The sequence below is a fragment of the Marmota marmota genome, unplaced genomic scaffold, assembly GCF_001458135.2.
Source record: "Marmota marmota marmota unplaced genomic scaffold, marMar, whole genome shotgun sequence".
Lineage (NCBI taxonomy): Eukaryota > Metazoa > Chordata > Mammalia > Rodentia > Sciuridae > Marmota > Marmota marmota.
The window spans coordinates 754,631-775,566 of record NW_026000143.1 but is presented as its reverse complement, the minus strand read 5'-3'; the positions used below and the strand labels follow the sequence as shown (position 1 = coordinate 775,566).

At 56.5% G+C, this 20,936-nt stretch overlaps 2 protein-coding genes across 2 annotated transcripts in view; one reads left to right on the top strand and one right to left on the bottom strand.

The window, feature by feature from the left end:
- Nucleotides 1–156: 156 nt before the first annotated feature.
- Nucleotides 157–17,708, top strand: Mgll (monoglyceride lipase; the record flags this gene model as incomplete). Its single annotated transcript, XM_015506742.2, has 5 exons — nucleotides 157–339; nucleotides 498–608; nucleotides 7,354–7,443; nucleotides 13,435–13,650; nucleotides 14,668–17,708. Coding segments are annotated over 5 exons (741 nt in total), but the record flags the coding sequence as incomplete, so codon positions are not given.
- A 2,520-nt stretch (nucleotides 17,709–20,228) lies between these two features.
- Nucleotides 20,229–20,936, bottom strand: part of Abtb1 (ankyrin repeat and BTB domain containing 1) — a 10,398-nt gene continuing 9,690 nt past the window's right edge. The window contains exon 5 of the mRNA XM_048786253.1: nucleotides 20,229–20,842. Within this exon, the coding sequence (XP_048642210.1) occupies nucleotides 20,636–20,842 (207 nt within the window). The 3' untranslated portion in view covers nucleotides 20,229–20,635. The remainder of the gene's footprint in view (nucleotides 20,843–20,936) is intronic.

Here is a 20,936-nt window from a genome sequence, read left to right as displayed (position 1 = left end):
AAAAAAAAAAAAAATAATAATAATAAATAAATAAATAATAATAATAATAATTAGCAGAGAAGCTTGGGTTTGATCCTTGGGGGGGAGGATCTGTTAAATGAGATGATATATTGAAAAAAATTGGGAATTGGTTAAATGAGATGATGCGTTGATGGGTTCAAGGACTCAGCGGGCTTTCTTTTCTCTCTGGCTCCTTCTGCAGTTGGCCACGGGCAGAGCGAAGGGGAGAGGATGGTGGTGTCTGACTTCCACGTTTTCGTCAGGGATGTGCTACAGCACGTGGATGTCATGCAGAAGGACTACCCCAGCCTCCCTGTCTTCCTCCTGGGCCACTCCATGGTAAGCAGACCCAGCCCCTGATGAGAGGCTCACCACCCCTGTCACCCCAGCAGCTCCTGGAGGCTGAGGCAGGAGGATTGCAATTTGGAGGCCAGCCTCAGCCACTTAGCCCCTGAGCAACTCAGCGAGACCCTGTCTCTGCCACTTTGGCTTTTCAGGGAGGCGCCATTGTGATCCTTACAGCAGCAGAGAGGCCGGGCCACTTCTCCGGGATGGTCCTCATCTCACCCCTGGTTCTGGCCAATCCCGAGTCTGCGTCGACTTTCAAGGTAAAGGACTTTCTGGGGGGGGTGTGTGCGGGCCCCCGCGGTCCCCCGGGACGTGCATGCCGTCCTGTGCATTTAGAGCTAGAGGCTGGGTCACAGGGCCAAGGGCCACTCGTCCTCAGGCTTCACACGCGAAGGTGCCAAAGTGTGCACAAAGATCCTCGTGCCCCTGGGGACCTATAACCTCTAAAGTCAGCTGCTGCGTTTCCCCCAAAAACAAAGGAGAGAGAGAGACCTTTCCTGCTCTGCGCCGGTTCTTTCTGCCAAGTTGCAAAGGAGAATGGGCTTCTGTGTGTCATCTGTCCCCAAAGTGACGTCGGCTTGCCGTCACTCACAGGCAAGGCTTGAGCTATTTTTATTATTATTGTTATTATTTTTGGGGAACAGAACCTTCACCCACTTGGACAGAAAATGCACAGCGAGGGCAATTCTCAGCGATTGCTAATGGCCACCAAGAAGGGTGTCTGTTCTCTCTAGTTCCTCTCTGTCCCTAATGACTCTCATGGGTTCATTGGGGATTAGCACGTGCCGGGCGGGGGCTGGGGTCGCCGGGATTCTCTGGACCAGGCATAGGACATCACCTGCCTTCTGGGGAAGGAGAGGAAACCAGTCCCCTCTCCGTGGGGCCACTTGATCCCAGCCGCTTGGGAGGCCGAGGCAGGAGGATCGCAAGTCGGAGGCCAGCCTCAGCCACAGAGTGAGGCCCTGAGCCACTCAGCGAGACCCTGTCTCTAAATAAAATAGAAAAAAGGGCTGCGGATGGGACTCAGGGGTTAAGTGCCCCTGGGTTCAGTCCCTGGTACCAAAAAAATATATATATATAGTTTTTATTTTCTAATCCACATCCACAGGCCTGATCCTGCCACCCCTAGAGCCAGGGTCAGGTTCTCATAGGTCACAGAGGACCTCAGCCATCTAAAATGGGAATGGGTTGGGCCGAAGGGAGCCCTGGAAACTGACAGTTCAACCAGAGAACGAGGCACTTGATTCACACTGAATTTTGAGCCCATTTGAAGGACGTCACCGCTGCTAGTCTCTCTCAGTAGCAGTGGAGGCCCGTCACCGGGGTCCCTGGGCTCCACCGCTAACGCACCTCCAGAGCACTCCATCATTGAAATGCACGAGGGACGTGCGCCCTGCTTGACACTTCCCATAACGACTGTGATTAACCTACAGGACGCCCGATCATCCCAGGCTTCTTATCTCAATGAGATAAGATGGGGACCACAGCAGACGGAGCGAGTTCCATCCTATTTCATGTGATTTTTATTTTTACTTTTCTGGTACTAGGGTCTGAACTCAGGGGGTGCTTCACCCCGGAGCCCCCATCCCCAGCCCTTTTTAAAAATATTTTATTTAGACACAGGGTCTCGCTGAGTTGCTCAGGGCCTAAGTGGCTGAGGCTGGCCTCCACCTGGCGATCCTCCTGCCTCAGCCTCCCGAGCGGCTGGGATGACAGGCGTGGGCCACTGCGCCCCTGATTTGGGTTTTTGAAGAACGGTGAAGCTCACGGCATGCCAAGTGCATTCTGTGCAAAGATCCTGGACAGTGTTTTAGGGCTGGGAAAGGCAAGGGAGTGTCCAGGACCCTCCCTGGCTGGTTTGGAATTTGAGGCTGGGGGGTGGAGGCTGACCATCCCCTTGTAGGAGGTCTCCCCTCCTACATAGAAGAAAATGGATGTTTCTCCCCTGGAGAAAAGCCAGGACCAGAGGGCTCTTCACGGAAGGGGTAGCAGAGAGACTATGACACTGAGGTTCCCTCCCAGCCTCCCATGGGACCCCAGGCACTGACCCGCAGAAGTGACACTTCTGGGCAGAGCCAGCACTGTGACCTCTCAGAGACTCGCGCTAATAGATCTCACCTTGTCAAATCAGGAGCCGGCTTTCCCCGGGGAACCAGGGGTCTCCTCTGATTAACCAGGACAAATGAGATTTCTCTTCGCCCCGGACCTGATGGCCCTCCTCTCCCCGCCACCCCACCCCAGAAATCTGTTGCTGCTGCTGGTCTTTGGCAATTGTGACGGACAGTGTCAGATTCATTGGTCTAGCCCGTCCCCAGGGCGAGGGGATGTGGATACCCTGGATACACGCTCTGGTCTCCTCTGAAACACTCGTGAAACCACTTCAGAATCTCTCTCTTTTTTTTTTTAAATATTAATTTTAAAAGTTTGGAGAATAATTGGTTTAGCCAGGCCCAGGGGCCCACGCCTGTCATCCCAGCAGCTCAGGAGGCTGAGGCAGGAGGATCGCAGGTTGGAGGCCAGCCTCCGCCACTTAGCAAGACCCTGTCTCAACATAAAAAGTAAAAAAGGCCTGGGGACGTGGCTGGTGTACGTGGGCAAGTCCCCATGTTTATTTTTTTATTTTTTAAATATATATATACCAGGGACTGAACCCAGGGGTGCTTAAGCCCTGAACCCCGTCCCCAGCCCTTTTTCTATTGTATTTAGAGACAGGGTCTCACTGGGCTGCTCAGGGCCTGGCTAAGTTGTAGAGGCTGGCCTCCACCTTGCGATCCTCCTGCCTCAGCCTCCTGAGCCCCAGTTATTCGAGGTGGGCAACTCCAGACACCCAGTCAGAGAACAGAGAGCCACGTGGAAAATGGCCAGCCCCATCCCCCTGAAATGAGGGCTCCTGATCGCCCCCAACCCCCCAAATCGCACCACCATCTGGTTCTTACACGGAGCCTCCTTTTTCAACAACAAGCTGAGCTACATTTAGCCCAGAAGAAGAGACAATGAGGACAGGGACTCGGGTCCCTGGAATATTGTCCCTGTTGAAAAACTGGCTTCACAAAGAAGGTGGCAGCAAAAATTTCTGGAATTTTTTTTTTTTTTCTGAAAATGTCAGAAGCAAAAGCTCTAAAGCAAGTCCTGGGCGGTGTGGGGTTATTTTCTGTCTCTGGGAGGGATCATCCGGTGTCCGAGGCCTGGGGACAGAGGCGAAGTCCCCGCCGGCTGTCCATCCAGGAGATGTCCCTCAGAGTCCTGACCTGGGCTCGCCCAGGACGTCGGTGGATAAGGAGCAGCAGGTCACAGGGGCCCCCTGAACCTCCCTGGGCAGACCCCGGGGGCTGAGGGTCAGCGGCCAGAGGAGAATCAGGTCAACCACTGTCCCCCGCGTGAGGTCCCTGAGGATCTGGGGCAGCCAGCGTCGCAAGATGTCCCCGTCCCCAGCCAGGCTGGGTGCACGTCCATGTTTAGGCCCCGGATCAGGAAGTTCCCCAGGCGCACGTCCATGTTTAGGCCCCCGGATCAGGAAGTTCCCCAGGCGCATGTCCATGTTTAGGCCCCGGATCAGGAAGTTCCCCAGGTGCACGTCCATGTTTAGGCCCCCGGACAGGAAGTTCCCCAGGTGCACGTCCATGTTTAGGCCCCGGATCAGGAAGTTCCTCGGGCGCCCATCTAGCAACAGCCATGAGCGGCGGTCCTTCTCCTGCTGTGGCCCCTGCCCTGATAACTCTGCGCTGGGTCGCTAGACGTCTGTGGTTCCATCATCACGACCCAGAAAGTCAACGGTGTAGTGACCCCTTGTCCTACATCTTGGAACGAGTGCCCAGTCCTTCCCGGGGAGGCGTCAGGCGTAGTTTTACCTGAGGAAAATCCTGCCAGGCGCAGTGGTCACACCTGCCATCCCAGCAGCCGGGGAGGCTGAGGCAGGAGGATCGCAAGATGGAGGCCAGCCTCAGCAACTCAGCGAGACCCTGTCTCTAAATAACAACCTTTTGGGTTGGGGACGGACGGGGCTCAGGGGTCAAGTGTCCCTGGGTTCAATCCCTGGGACCAAGAAAAGAGAGTCAGTCTGACTTGAGCCTCACAGTGTCCTGCCGCGTCACGGGTGGCCCTGGTCATGACGCTGTCCCCATAAAAGGCGTGAAGACCCGGCCTTCTCTGCGCAGGTCGGTTTTGCAGAACCTCCTTAGGAGAAGGCCGTGGCAATCCTGTCCTCCTGGTGAGGCCTCTGCGGGCAGAAGCCTGAGTGGTGGGCGCCATGAAAACTCTGGGACCAGTAAGTGGGTGTCTCTCGTGTTCCCAGGACCAGGAGCGTCCACTTGAGCACTGCAGTCACTTGTTCAGTCGACCAACAAGAAAGTCTCTGAGCTGTTCTTCTCAGGGTCAGGAGCCGGAAAGGGAGTCGGGGAGAGTGTCCTGGGCAGTAGGCCCAGCCCTCATTCGAGGCTGGTTGGATGAGCCCCATTGTATAGACGAGGAGACCGAGGGTCAGAGGCACCCTCGTGGACACAGAGCCAGGTCCACCCGCCTGGCCTCCGAGTCTGACCGTCCATCCCATCGCACCGCCTGCTCGTCCGGTTGGGGGGTGGCTACTCCCTGGACACCCTCCCTGTGGCTGCACCAGACCTGACCTCACCTGTCTGTCGGGGTCCGGGGGACGGTGGGGACCTCATGTCAGCCATGGGGCCCGTCTGGGGACCTTTTCTCCCGAGCTGGGCCCAAGGCGCTCTCCGTCCCCGACAGGATCACCCGAAGATATTCACAGACTTGGTGGAAAACACATCGAGATTGGTAATGGTTTGGATCCCACTTTTCTTATGGGTGAGCAATACCCTGGTCAGGCTTCCGGAACCTTCTCTTGGGAAGCGGTGATGGGGCTCTCACAATCAGGGATGGACACTCTGGGAGATTTTTTTTTTCCCCCAAGGAGGGCAGAGAGCAGTGGCCATCTGATCGACCTCCACGGTGCTCTCTCTCTCTCTCTCTCTCTGGGTGGAGGTGCTGCCGTCCTCAACTCCTGGCCTCCACACCCTTCCCTGCTCTCCACTCTGGCTTGGGGTTTTATTTTGGGGTACCAGGGATTGAACCCTAGGGTGCTTCACCCCTGAGCCCCGTCCCCAGCCCCTTTTTCTATTTTATTTAGAGACAGGGTCTCGCTGAGTTGCTCAGGGCCTCGCTCAGTGGCCGAGGCTGGCCTCCACCTTGCGATCCTCCTGCCTCGGCCTCCCGAGCGGCTGAGATCATGGGTGTGCGTCTCCACATCTGGCAAGAACTTGTTTTCTTAAAAGCCAACTGTCTAGACTGCCATCCCTTCAATGAGAGCCCGCATTGTGAGGTGTTGGCACTTTGGGGCGTAGACATTTTGGCTTGAGTGGTGCCCCCAGCAGGGACCTAGGTTCAAGGGTGAAGGTAAGTGTGTCTCCTTTGCAAATGACCAAATTGTAAAGATGGACCAGGATTCCCGTGCCCAGGTCCTTGCAAAAAATCAGGTGACGGGCTTCAAAATCGGGGCCGGCTGGCAAAGGAGGGATCTGGTGGTGGGACCTATAAAGTGGAGCAGGCGCTGCCCGGTCTCTCTCCGCTCCTCCTCTGTCACGGGGTCAGGGCTGAGGCGGTCAGCCCTGCGCTCAGACTTCTCCTGGCTCATGGCCCACCTAATCTGGGGACAGGAAGGAAGTGGGCAGCCAGATTGGCCAGACAGGGGTCAGTGTCTGGGAGCCTGGCATCTGGCTATCGATCACCCCAATCTCCTGTGGCCTTCCTGAGTCCAGTACTGGAAAAAACATATCCTCAATTCTCTCCCAATAATGAGGCCCCAGAAGACACACAGTTCCCCAGAAGGTCCACCTGTATGCAGTTGGAGTCTAATAAAGGTTACAGGGGGTCTGTTCACTCTCTGCAATGACCTGCTGTTTTGTTTTCTTCATTATCGGATCTTCTACCTTTTGAAAGTGCCCTGAATTTAGATCTTTTGCCCATTCCCACCTCCAGAATCTAGGTTCTCCAAGGACCATCTGGTTCTGTGAATTCAGAGATGTCCCGTCCACGTTGAAAAAGATCCAAATCTTTTTTGTTGTTGTTGTTCCCAGAGATTGAGCTCAGGGGCACTCAACCACTGAGCCACCCCCCAAGCCCTATTTTGTATTTTATTTAGAGACAGGGTCTCGCTGAGTTGCTGAGCGCCTTGCTTTTGCTGAGGCTGGCCTCCCACTTGGGATCCTCCTGCCTCAGCCTCCCCAGCCACTGGGATGGCAGGCCTGCACCACCGCACCGTCGGGGTGCAGGGAGGTTCAGCATCCTCAGTGGCAGGGGGAGGCCACCTGAGTCTGACGTGAGGTTAGGGTACCTGCTAGGACAGGCGACAGGCCCGTGCAAGCTGGTTCCAAGGCGCACATGCGCACTGCCCGCCGCGGCCCTGCGCCCTGCTGCGCCTCCAGTGCTGCCTGTGGCTCCCACCTTCCCTCGGACTCCAATTCCGGCATTTGGCACCTCACTTTTGAAACAGCCCCTCCCCTTCCCCAAGTGTCACCGAGGATGGGAACTGTCCTCTCTGCAGGCAGACGGTGTGAGACCCGGGGCTCTTTGCCCCTGGGGACACTCGAGATCCCCAAAGGAGAGAGAGAGAGATGGGGGAGGAGAGGGGGACTTGGACCCGAGTCAGGTTCAAGTTCAGTGAGCATATAGGAAGCACCAACTGTGTGCCTGGGCTTGTGCATACAGGGGTCGCCAACCCCTGTTTTCATCCATCCCCAATTGATCTGGATGCCTCTGTCCCTGCTAGGTATTTGTGGGACCCCCCCAAAAGGGACTGGGGTGCAGCAAATCATTCAAGGTCGCAGCCAACGAGCGACTTGTGGGAAAAGCCACCCCACAGAGTCCAGGGTGGAGACTCTGGAGATCGGCGGAGGCTGATGTGCAATTTGGGTCTCGCGGTCCTTAATGGGACTTGTAGCCTGTCCCTCAGGAAGAGGGGGGCGTCGATGCCACATGGGACTCACGTTTCGCCTCCCCGCCTAGGTCCTCGCTGCGAAAGTGCTCAACCTTGTCCTGCCAAACATGTCCCTGGGGCCCATCGATTCCAGCGTCCTCTCCCGGAACAAGACAGAGGTGAGTCTTTCGGAAAATCGGGGGTGGGGGGGGGACTTGGGGTCGGTGTAACTAGAGGTGAAGGCAGCAACCCCTCACCCTGGAGAAATCCAAGTTTGGGTCTGTCCTTGGATTTCTGCTGCTCTGTCACTTAAGCCAAAGGAAGGATTGATTCGAAAAGAGAACTAAGGGCTTCAGGCATGGCTGTATCCAGGAGATCCAAAAATCCTATTCACCACCTTGGTTCTCCCCAATTCTCATCCCACCCTGGTCTGGCTTCATTCCCAGAAAGGCTTTTCCTAAATGGAAGGAAAGGTGGCCACTGGCAATTGTACCCGAGCAACCTCCGTCAAAAAGCCAGTGTCTCTTTTCAACAAAAGTCTCAGGGATTTTTTTTTTTTTTTTTTAAATTGGGGATCTAGCCCAGGGTTACTTTACCACCAGAGCCACATCCCCAGCCCTTGGAAAAAATTAGTTTTTAATTGCAGACAGGGTCTCTCTAAGATGCTTAGGGCCTTGCTAAATGGCTGAGGCTTGGCCTCGAAATCACCATCCTCCTGCCTCAGCCTCCTGAGTCCCTGGGGTGACAGGTGTGGGCCCCCACACCTGGCTTCAGCGGGTGATTCTCATTGGCTGGTTGTCCAAGAGCAGGTTATTGTGTCCGGGAAAAGGAGTGGGGCATGAGGGGGAGGATCGCAAGTGGGAGGCCAGCCTCAGCAGAATGGCACCCGGGGCCAGTCTCCCTCACCAGAGGCCAGCCTCGAGCGGCCGCAGACCTAGGACCTTTCTGAATGACCATTTGAACAAAGGGGGGAAAAAATCATTCTGAAAAGCAGAATCTCCCCGTGGAAAAAAGGCAGAACCTCAAGTTCCAGAAAGAGGGAAGCCCAACGTGGAGTCTGATTGGATCCCGACAGGCGGGGGAGCTGCCTTCCCCCCATTTCACAGATGAGAAAAATGGAGGCCCAGAGAGGTCAAGTCACCTATCAAAGGTGGCACAGCCGGCCAGAGGGCAAGGGCGGAGATTTGAGCTCATTGGATGGACAGGCCTGCTCCTGGATGCCTCTTTTCCTGCTGGTGTGTTTGATCCTCCTGTTACAAGGAGCCCCCGGCTGACCGTCTCCGTGGGAGGCGGGTATACCTTCTTATTGTCCCAACACCACCCAGGGGACAATCAATGGCATCCTTCTTCTTCCATGCAAGACACTGTAGCCTTTGGGGTCCCCTCAGAACCTGCCGAAGTCAGCCTTTGGATTCTTCTTTGCAGATGTGGAAGCTCGGGCCCAGAGAGGGCAAGTCACCCTCCCCCAAAACACACAGCAACTAAGTAAGGATGGGAGCCTGGGTCTGTCTCCTCAGGGCCCAATGCTCTTGGGCAGCTCTGGGAAACAAGAGGTCACTGTTCGGGCCCTTGTTCTAGGGTTCCCTAATCAGAAATTAAAGACGACAGACAGCCCAGTGGATTGGGAGGCTGAGGCAGGAGGATCATGAGTTTGGAGGCCAGCCTCAGCCACTTAGCAAAGCCCTCAGCCACTCAGCGAGACCCTGTCTCTAAATAAAATACCAAAAAAGGGCTGGGGATGGGGCTCCGGGGTCAAGTGCCCCTGGGTTCAGTCCCTGGCACCAAAAATTAAAAAAAAAAATAAAAGAAAAAATAAGGCTCCTGACATCTTAATCATTCCGCTGCTAACAATGGGGTTTTTCACGCTGTATCGAATTCCCTCCCACCTTGAAAATCCTCGAATGCCATTCCAGCTAGTTCTCTGGCCTGGGACGCCTTCAAATCCTTGGTCGCCGCCCAATGTCAAGTGGAATGAACTGCCCCCATCCCTGTCCCCCCCCCCGGGCCCTGGGTAGAAACGGGAAGAGAGAGACCCCCATTTTGAGCACACGTGGCCCTGGGGACATCTACCATTTACAGATGGAGGCGATTTGTGCCCAGGACCAAATCTCTGTTCTCTAAACACCCGGAGAGGCCCTGGCCCTGCCTTCTGTCACAGCTACGGTCACCCAGGCCGGCCAGATGGAAAGTTCTGGAAGCCCAGCAGCTGAGAGAAGCCCCCCTCCGCCTCCCTCCATGTGCATAGGTGGGGACCGGCTCAGCCCCACCGCTACTGCAGACGCTTCCAGAATCAAGGATCAGGCCTCTGTCACTGTCCCCAGGCCTCTGTCACTGTCACCGAGGCAGAGCTGAGAGAACCATTCTCTGAACCCAGGAGAGGCATGGAATTGAACCCAGGGGTGCTCGACCACGGAGCCCCGTCCCCACCCCATTTTTATTTTTTTGAGACAGGGACTTGCTAAGTGGCTGAGGCTGGCCTCCATCCGGCGATCCTCCTGCCTCAGCCTCCCCAGCTGCTGGGATGTCCTTTTAAGCTGGGTGTGTGGTGGTGGTGGTGCCTGCATGTAATCCCAGCAATTTGGGAGGCCGAGGCAGGAGGATCGTGAGTTCGAGGCCAGCCTCGGCAATTTAGGCGCTAAGCAACTTTTAAGCCATTTTTGAAGAACTAATAAAAGGGGCTGGAGATGAAGCTCAGTGGTAGAGCACCCCTGGGTTTCATCCTGGTCACCAAATATTAATTAATCAGTTACTTTAATTAAGCAAAAAAGTAAGTAGCCGGCACCAGGATCCTGAATAATCCCAATACTTCAGGAGGGAGACAGGGCAGGGACACACATGTAAGGCCAGACCCACTGTCACAGTCAGGACAAGCGACCATGCTTCCTTGTCACCCTCTTTGGCTCGGTTCTTGCTCTAGTCTCCATGGTGGTCACCCACCGTTTGATCTCAGGACTCCCACCCACTCAGGAGGCTGAGACAGGAGGATCACAAATGGGAGGCCGGCCTCAACAATTTAGCAAAATCCTGTTTCCAAAAAGATAAATAAGTAAAATTTTAAAAGGCTGGGGATGGAGCTCAGGGGTACAGTAATTCTGGGTTCTATTCCTAGGACACCCCCCAAATTGTACATGTCTTGGGGTACCTTGTGGTGTTTTGATATAGTCTATAGAATCAAGTTATCAGATTATTCTTTTTTTTTTTCTGCTTTTGAAGCGCCTTCTAGAAGGAATCCCCAGAAGTTGCAGTGGGTTTATGCAAACAGCCTGTCCCCCAGGAAGTCCCAGAGCCCCCAACTTGGGATAACACAAAGTCACTTGGAGGCAAGAGTGCTCATTCAGTCAGTCACATGCCACTGGGGAGTAGAGGCCCACCCGGGGACACCCTCTCCTATCCAGAAGGAGACCGTCGCCAGCAGAGGGCAGACGGGAAGGTGACATCCTGCTTCCCTACCCTTCTGGTCTGAGTCAGGAATTTCGACCCCTGCGGCTGGGCGTCCACTGCAGCTGGCCGCGGGGACAGCGAGATGTCAACACGGGGCTCCGGGCTCCTGGTAAACAGGGACCTGGGCGTTTCTGCCGAGTCAGGCCAAGTCTTTATCTCGCCCCTGCCACCCTGTGGGTGGGCACCCAGTCAGCAAAGTCTCAGGAGGGCTGGGGACGCCCCATGAGGGCCCCTTTTGTTCCTGCCGGTCAAGTCCGTTGACATCTGTGACTCAGAGGGACCCAGCTCTGCCTCTTTGTGTCTCTCTATGACCTTTTCTGATCTTGCCTTTCTTTTTTGGGGGGCGGGGGGCACGTGTGGTGGTACTGGGGACTGAACCCAGAGGCCTTGGGCCTCGCAGCCCCGTCCCCAGCCCTGTTTTGTATTTTATTTAGAGACAGAGTCTCGCTGAGCTGCCTGGTGCCTAAGTGGCTGAGGCCGGCCTCCACCTTGCGATCCTCCTGCCTTGGCCTCCCGAGCTGCCAGGATTATAGGCGTGCTCCAGGGCGCCTGGCCTCAGGTGGATTTTGATTTTAAATGCTCAAGGGCTGCTGGGATGGGGCTGGCATGGCCACTATCTGGAAGGGAGGGCCTGGGCCCTGGCCTTTCCCCTCCTTCTCGGGCCTGCCCTTTCCCCCACACATCTGGCAGCTCCTTCCCCAGGCCCAGAACAGGCCGCAGTGTAAACAGGGTCTACGTGACATGGGAAAGGAAGCCAAGGGCAGGAAGCCACTGGGCCGCCAGAGCCATTCAACCCTGGAGCAGAGTCCCCAAGGGGCCGGTGCGCTGGGGGGACTCCAAGCAGGGCAGAGTCTCAGGCCAGTTTCAGGAAATGGACACAGGACACCCGACCTATAGCCGAGAATCACAGCAGGCGCGGGTGGAGCCCCCAAGGGCCCTGGAGGAGCCCGGATGTGGACACAGCAAGATGGGGGGGGGGAGCTGGCCAGGGCATGGCCACCCTGCTGGACCTGGGACCCCAAACTACAGTGCCTTGAATAGGAAAGGGCTTAGTTCTCTGGCAGGTGACTTCTGAGCACCAGGGGACCCATCCTGTAGCTCAACACGTCCCAGTGTGTCCCCAGCCTGGGTCCACACGGCCCAACTCCCTCCCTAAAGGACCCACAGGCAGGGCCAGCTTGGGACCCAGAGGGTACCAGCAGCTCTCCTGTTCTTCTCCTATTGGTTGGAGCATGGTCATGTGACCATGCCCTGCTGCAAGGGATGCTGGGGAATGTAGTCTTCCATTGGGGGAGTTGTGGACCCAGCTGAAAATCAAAAGTTCTAGAGGAGAAAACAGGGATTGGGGTAACTCATAACAGGGGGGTTATTAAACTTCTCTGTGCCTTAATTTCCTTATGTGCAAAAAATGAATAATAAGCCAGGTGCGGTGGCACACGCCTGTCATCCCAGAGGCTTGAGGGAGGCTGAGGCAGGAGGATTGCAAGTTGGAGGCCAGCCTCAGCCACTTAGAAAGGGCCGAAGCAACTCAGCGAGACCCTGTCTCTAAATAAAATAGAAAAAGGGGCTGGGGACGGGGCTCAGGGGCGAAGCACCCCTGGGCTCAATCTCTGATACCAACAACAACAACAATAATAATAGCTGTGCCTCGGTCAAGGTAGTTACGGAGGTTAAATTCGTTATTAGATATTATATAGACAAACATTAGGGCTGAGCATTTTGCAAGAGCTCGGGTGTAACTAGACTTTATTTTGTTTTGTTTTGTTTTTAAAGCTGTTCTTATTTTTATTACTCAACAGGTCCCTGACCCACTGTCCTGGCCCCGGGCTGGGCACAGGGTGTTCTCGTTGCTATCACTGTAGGCATCAGGACTTGGGCAATCCTGAGCCCAGGGCTCCTCTGTGGCCCTACAGCTCTCCTCCCTGGTGGGCTGCTTGCACTGCAGCCGAGGTCCATGACCCGCTCCCGCCCAGCACAGCCTGCCAAACAGATGGCCTTGGCTGCTGGGAGTCACACACTCAGCTGCAGGAACTGGCTAATCCGACTCGGGTGGCTTTTCACCAATGGTCCGCTCTGCGATGCTCAGTCTCTGGCATGGGACGGAATCCAGGATGGCAGGGTGACCACAGGACAGCCGGTCCCCTCTTGGCCTGGATCTGGAATTCTGGCCCAGGCCCTGCAAGGGGTGGTGACAGAAGGGGGGTGTGGCCGACGAGAGCCTGAGTCCCAGTCCAGTGGCGGCCTGGGGTCTCCTGGGGCTGCCCTCTGCCCCAACCCTGACCACACCACAGGGCAGATCTCCAGCCTGCCCTGGGGAAAGTAAGCAAAGGGGCACTGGGGCCTCACGCCTACCCACCAGGGCTTGAGACACTTCTAGAGCCTTCTCACCCAGATTCTGTAGGGCAGATGTCCCATCTCAGGCCACATATCCAGGCAATGACTTGCTGAGGCTGGGTGTGGGGGTGCACACCTGTCATCCCAGCAGCTCAGGAGGCTGAGGCAGGAGGATCGTCAGGTGGAGGCCAGCCTCAGCCACTTAGCAACTCAGTGACATCCTGTCTCTAAATAAAACATGAAAAGGGCTGGGGATGTGGCTCAGGGGTTAAGCACCCCGGAGGTTTTCTCCGACACCAAAAAAGAAAAAATAAATGATCTGAGCCTAGCAAGGGTGAGCCCCGGCCTGCACTGATGGTGACTTTTTCTTTTCTTTTTGGTCCCCCCTCCTCCAGGTTGAGCTTTACAACTCGGACCCTCTCATCTGCCGGGCGGGGCTGAAAGTGTGCTTTGGGATCCAACTACTCAACGCTGTCTCGCGGGTGGAGCGAGCCCTCCCCAAGCTGACCTTGCCCTTCCTGCTGCTCCAGGGCTCCGCAGACCGCCTGTGTGACAGCAAAGGGGCCTACCTGCTCATGGAGTCAGCCAAGAGCCAGGACAAGACTCTCAAGGTGAGCGGCTGCCCGGCCCCGCCCCGCCTACAGTGTAGCCTGTAGCCCCGCCCACAGTGTAGCCCCTCCCCGCCACCTAGCCACACCCACATCATAACCCCACCCCATATCATAGCCCCGCCCCACAGCATAACTCCACCCACAGCATAGCCCTGTCCCAGTTTAGCCACACCCACAGTGTAGCCCCGCCCACACCATAGCCCCGCCCTGGGGCGTGGCAGGAGGCGGGCTTCCCTGTGGGTGTGTCTAATCAGGTCCTGGAGAGCTGTGGGAGGACCTGGATCCTGCCACTGTTTGTTTGCTGAACAAATACAGTGTCCAGAGAGAATGTCCCTTCCAAGTTCCAATGACATGCATGGTCCCCAACCTCCCTGGGTGCCAGCCCCAGCAACCCCAGGCCCAGCAGCAGCCGGAGACATAGTCACAGAGATGCTGGGGCACTTGACAGTCTGCAGGAGGTGGCCCTGCGGGTGGACGAGGGACCTCCCAGGGACAGGCCCTGAGGCTTGGCTATGTGGCCTGTTAGACCCAAGAGACAGCCCTGGCTGCCTCGGACAGACTCTCAAGGTGGGGACACAGATGTGCTAGTTTTATTTGACTGAACTGGGAGGAAGCCCCCAGATGAGGAGCGGAGCCCCTGCTGAGCCCCCAGGACACATGACCCAGAAACCAGTGGGGCAGATCCCAGCTCCGGGGGGACATTCCGGCTGACAGGTCCTGCCTCCCCACCGGCGGTGCCGTGGCGCCCGCCTATCATCCCAACGACTTGGGAGGCTGAGGCAGGAGGATCGCAAATTGGAGGCCAGCCTCCATAGCTTAGCAGGGCCCTGTCCCCTACCCTGCCCTCCCTCTCAAAAAAAGGTGGGGGGTGGGGAGTGAAAGCCAGATGCTCCAGGCACAGGGAGCTGGCCCTAAGGACACTGCCCACTCCTGTCCAATGTGTCCACTCCCCACCCCCACAACCTGCCACTTCTGATGACGTAGCCCTGACCCCCCCTGTGTCTCCTCTGACGGCAGATTTACGAAGGTGCCTACCACGTCCTCCACAAAGAGCTTCCGGAAGTGACCAACTCCGTCTTCCATGAAATAAACATGTGGGTCTCCCAAAGGATAACCATGGCTGTCCCCAGAGGGGTCCCCAGAGGGTCCCCGCCCTGAATGCACTGGCCAAGGGACCAGCTCATGGCCTGGGGGAAGCGGGCAGAGGGAGCTCAGAGCTGGCTACTTCAGAGTGGCTTAAAAACCAACCAATCGCCAAATTGGAGGGACCCCTGGCGCAGTTAACTTTAAAAAAAAATAAATTTATGTCATATATAAGGTTACAAGGCACTGGAACTACCCTAAAGGGTAGACACTATGCAAAAAAAAAAAAAATATATATATATATATAATAATAGTAATAATGAGAAAGAGAAGGGTGACAGGTAATTCCCACAGAGGACTCTATTAAATTTTTTTTTTCTTAAATAAGCAGGGCCCCGCGTGGTGGCGCACGCCTATAATCCTAGCCACTCCGGAGGCTGAGGCAGGAGGATCGCAAGTTGGAGGCCAGCCTCAGCCACTTAGCAAGGCCCTGAGCGACTCAGCGAGACCCTGTCTCTAAAAAAAATATAAAAAGGGCTGGGGACAGGGCTCAGGGGTTAAGTGCCCCTGGGTTCCATCCCTGGGACCAAAAAAAAAAAAATTAATTAATTAATTAAATATGCAGGGACTCTGCCCGCCTCTCCCGGCTCCTAGAGGTTCCCAGGGATCCCTGGTGACCCAGGAAACCAGATGCAATAATCGGAGAAGTGTCCACCCCTGGCCCCTACTCAAGCTCCCGCCCAGTGGCCCTCTCTGACCAGCCATGACTCTGTGGCCTTTCTCTGGTGTGTGACGATGTGGCCTGTGTCCCCACCCAGGCCAGCTCCTGGGGCAGACTCACGTGCCCTTCCAAGGCTCAGCAAATGACTGGCACTTCCTCCACATGAGCAGCCACCCGTGACCTTGCCAGCTGATTTACAATCCAAGGTCAATCTTCAGGACGCAGCAGTGTAGCGTGTGGCCTCGGAAGGTCCCTGAGCCATGGACCGAGGCTCTTCTGCCCGCACCCCTTTCCCTCTACCAGGGGAGGCTTGGTCCCCCGCTGAGTGCTGTAGATATCTAAAAAAAAAAAGGCTGCCTCGGGAGGCTGAGGCAGGAGGATCACAAGGTGGAGGCCAGCCTCAGCCAAAGCGAGGCCCTAAGCAACTCAGCGAGACCCTGTCTCTAAATAAAATAGAAAAAGGGCTGGGGACGGGGCTCAGGGGTTAAAGCCCCCCTGGGTTCCATCCCTGGTACCCCTCCCCCCTCAGAAAAGAGGCTGCCTTTTTTGGGGACACTAATGTCACCGATGCTATAAGAGAGAGTTGTATTGCAGATGAAGTATCTAATATATAATGTCTATTCTAAAGCAGAGACTATCGGAATGGGTGGCTGATTGGCAAGGAGCAGCTGCCCCCCTGGGCCTGATGGTCCTTCTCTGCCACCCAGAGCCACCCTGGGAATCTCAGGGCTGGCTCCACAGCGCCCTCTGGTGGCCAGAGGAGGGAATTACAGCGCAGTTGTTGGCCGCCCCCGCTGACAGCTGGGACCCAGATGCCCCCTGCCCCTGCCCAGGGCTCAGTCACGGCCTAAACGGGTGTCACCCAACGTTTCCCAGACAAGGACCGAGCCTGACCTGGGCTTCTCAGGTGCCCACCCCAGCCCTGGCCCTGCCCGTGGCCGCCCTGTGAGCCAGCAATAACTGGGGATCCCCCCCGCCCTTGGGAACTCTTTCACCTTGACCTTGGGACTTGCTGTTACCTCAAAAGTCTCGTTAGTGCAACTAGAACCCTGGGTGGGAGCTCGGCCGCTGGGGACACCCCGCGGGGTTGCGAGGGAGAAGTCGGGGTGCCCTTTGGACCCCTCTTGGGGGAGGGGATGCTCCTCCTGCCAGGATCCCCAATATGGAAGCTCAGAATCTGGGGGGCTCAGACCCTTCTTCTTTGGGGGTGGCGGGAGTGCCCTGTCCTTCTTGGGGGGGGTGGCCGGGAGGCTCCCCCTGGACGCCTGGATGTCCTTCCATAGAAGCCCTGACAGAGTCACCAAGGGGGGCCCACTTATATGTCTTGTTCATGAGTTACTAATATTCCAGAGAGAAAAAAATGACCTGAAATGAGGGACCATCTTGTGAACCCTGGAAGAGGGGACAGGGGACAGGGGACACGGACGTGCCTCCTCTGTGGCTCGATCCGTGGCACATCAGCCACATCTGGAAGTGCCCCATGCTGGGTGCCCCTCTGTCTTTCAAAAATCTGGGCCAGCCTAGAACCAGGGTCACCATCGGCATTGACAGCTCCGTGGTGACATTCTGGCCCTCAGGGTCCTGTCCTGGACCGCGGCATCGAGGCACTTGGGGTTGGAAGGGATACTGGGTCCCCCCGGGGTCCCCCAGGGCTTGGCCTTGAGGGGTGAGAGGAGGGCAGAGCCCAGGAGGGGACCCCAGGATGCAGCTGGTCCAAACCCTGCCTGGACATTAGGCCCAGCACTGATCCGGAGTGGGATGGTCCCCAGGGCCTCCAAGGTCACGGGCCTCCATAGGGAACTGGGTTTGGGGCCTGAAAATCTTTTTTAGGTAAAGGTCACCCTCTGCAGGTAGCAAGGCAGTGGGCAGCAGCCCACGATGCCCCAGTCCCTTGGCAGAGAGGACGGGTGGGCTGGGCAGCCTCCCTCGGACCGCAGCTCCCCGTCACCTTCTAGAAGGTTCCAGGGGCCACCACCCTCAGGACGCTCTGGACCCCCCCAGAGGTCTCTGGCCGCATGCCACCTCCAGGCCCCACCGTCTCTCAGTAGCTTTCCTTCCTCTGGCCGCTGATGGCCGCCATCCATCCATTAGGATCCCGGTCATCTTCCAAGCCATGGACGGGTATGTCATTGTCACCGCGGCTCAAGTCACATCCCTCCCGTGTACTGTTAGTGGGGAACGTGGATTGGCCTGGAACTCTTAAAGGAACCCATGTACGCTACCGCTAACCCTAATAAACCAGATGTTTTCTGAACGCTGTCTGTCTGTCTGTCCCACGTGACAGGCCTCCCTTAGAGGGGGCCCTGGGACCCTTTTGGGAGGGACAGTGGAGTCCTGGGTGAGCCCTGCCGTGTCGGGCTGGTAGCCTGATGCACACTCCAGCGCTCTGGGTTCCGTGGGTGGGTGGCCTCCAGAGCTTGGCCAGGGTCGGACTGTCCTGCTCCCCTGCGGCCCTTGCTCTGAAGGAGTGGTCCCCCCACCCCACACCAGCTGGCCTCAGGGAGTCTGTTGTCCCCCAAACAGCCAGAGAGACCGTTAAAACATAAGCGAGCCGGGCACGGGGCGCACACCTGTCATCCCAGCAGCTCCGAAGGCTGAGGCAGGAGGATCACAAGGTGGAGGCCGGCCTCAGCCACTTGGCGAGGCCCTGAGCAACTCAGTGAGACCCTGTGTCTAAATAAAAAGTTAAAAGGGCTGGGGACGGGGCTCAGGGGTTCAGCACCCCTGGGATCAATCCCTGGGACCAAAAAGAAGGAAAGCAGAGACACATTCAAGGGGACAATGCAGACCTCTCGATCTGGGCGTTCCATCTTGCAGAGTGACGGGGACTGAGCCAGCCATGGGTCAGGGCGGTGACACAACTTCACATCTTGCATCAGGTTCATGTTTTGCAAGCCACTTGGTCTGGGGCCCTGAAGAGAGAATCTGAGAAGTCCGGCCAGAATGTCCCCTCTGGTGCTCAAAATATAAAGACCTCTCAGGGTACTTCCACTTCTTCCCAAGTGACACGTTCCTGCCCCAGGGACCACTGCTGTCCCTGATCCCAGCTAGAACACCCGACCCTCTTCCTCCAACCCCCGTGTGCAGGCCGCAGCCTGAGCCCTGCCTTTGATCTTTCGTCTGCTCAGCTCGAGGGGTATTGAGGGTTACATAGGAGTTTTCTCAGCAGAGAAAAAGCATATGTAAAAAGAGAAATTATAGGATGGTGGAAAGATGAGTTATTATTATGCACTTAGAGACTACAACTCAGGGCAGGGCTGGGCAAGGCACTGAGGGACTCACTGGGGACACGAGGTTCAAGGGAGGACCAAGCACCTTCATCATCAAGAACCTTCACTATCAAGAGAAGCAATATTTTAAGCTCATAGTTTTAAAAATCAAAATGAATGTGAACAAAAAAAAAAACATCACAGGGCACACCAGATATCAACTTGTACCCAAACGCAGGGACAGTTCTATTGATTCATGTTGACTTCAAGTCACCCTTTCAGATCTTATTTAGAGACAGGGTCTGGCTGAGTTGCTCAGGACCTCCCTAAGTGGCTGAGGCTGGCCTCCAACTCGAGATCCTCCTGCCTCAGCCTCCCGAGTCTCTGCGGTGACAGGCGTGGGCCACAGCACCTGGCCCACTTGTGTCTCAACAGACCCTCTGTCTGCATGGGCCCCACCTGCGCGTCACTGTCTTGGTCCCTCCTGCTCTGATCATTCCAGATCTCCTTCTTGAGAAGCCCTCCTTGCATTTTAGTGCCAGACTTTATTTCTTCAGTTTTTTATTTGCCTTTTTTCCACTGATTTTTTATTTTATTTTAATATTTTTATTTTTTGGCTTTAGGTGGACATAATCTCTTTATTTTACATTTATGTGGTGCTGAGGGTCAAACCCAGGGCCTTGCTCAGTGAGTGCTCTACCACTGAGCCACAACCCCAGCCCCTTGATTTATTTTTATATTTATCTTATTTTATAAATATTTTATATTTTTATACCTGTGAAATCTTTTCACTCGGGATAGAAGGCGCAGTGAAACCAGACAGGGTGGCCCTGACCTATAACCCTCACAACAGGGGAGGCTGAGGCAGGAGGATCACAGGTTGGAGGCCAGCCTCAGCAATTTACTGAGACCCTACCTCAAACAAAGGGAGGGGGGGTGGTGGTGAGCTGGGGTTGTGGCTCAGTGGTAGAGCACCCCAGCACCCCTGGATTAAATCCCTAGTATCTTCCTCCTTCCCCCAAAAAAGTTAAATGAGGGTCAGATGTGGTTTTGAAACCCTAAAATCCACATTATAGAAACTAAGCAGAAATCCTCTCAATGCCGCAGCTGGTCCTGTGTCCCTGGGCCCCCTCACCCCACACCATGCAGCCTGAGTAGCCTCGTGGACTCAGAGGCCTCACTGGGGGCTCCGTGGCCACAGGAAGTTCCGCCATATTGACCCCCTCATTTCCTTCCCCATGGCCCACTACCTCCTGGGGCCCTGGACGGCTTTGCACAGGAAATGTTTTGCCATCAGACTAAAATGTCACAGTCCTTGTAGGAAGGGCCACAAGGGGCTCCCTGGAGAGGAGATGGGGTCTAGGCTGAGGGAAAATGATCCTCCTGGAAGGAGGCCCACCACAGTCAGAGGCCAGAGGCCAATGGAGGCAGAGACAGGGCCAAGGAGGCCTGAGGCCCACAGAGACGTCCAGGTCGGCTTTGAGCCTCTGACCAGCCTCTGCACTGGGCCCCACTTCTGCTGCCCCCCCACCCCCACCCTCCCCAAGCTGTCCCCTGACACAGGCTGGGGACCTGCCGCGAAGCCACTCTTTATTACCACACAGGCTGCCCTGCCCTCCCGCCCGGCCCCACACGCGGGAAGGGTCAAAGCAAGCCAGGACCGGGCTGGGCCAGGGCCGGATGCCCGGGGAGGGAGGCCCCGAGAGGCCAGAGTCCCCTGCCCCGGCTTTTCCTGAGTGGTGCCCAGCCCGGGGTCCTGGAAGCTGGTTTGTGCATTGGGGAGGAGGTGGCTGTGGCCACGGAGACCCTCCCCCCAGGGTTCCCCAGGTCCTGGGTGGGCCAGCGAGCCCCCTCCGCCCACCCTGATGCTCTCAGTGTGCAAGGAGCAAGAAGACTCCACGCGCAGACGCACACGCACGCCCGTGCCTGAGGGAGGCCCAATCTGGAGGCCTGCCGGGTCACAGGCCTGGCCTCAACAGTCCAAGCCAATAGACACCAGCAGGTCCTCCAGGGCCCGCAGCCGCTGCTGGGCCTCCTCGATGGCGCTGTAGGTCTGCACGGTGCTGGCCACGTGGAAACGGATGTCGTCCACCAGGGGGATGGAGTCCGTCTCCTGCCGGGAGGCCACGGCCGCGGCCTCCTCCCTCACGGCCTCCACGAAGTCCTCCCGCTCCACAAGCTGCAGGACAGGCGGGCTCAGCGGGTTGTGGACACCGGGTGCCACGCCCACCCGGCCTGTAACCACGGCCCACCCGCCTGTAAACCGCACGCCC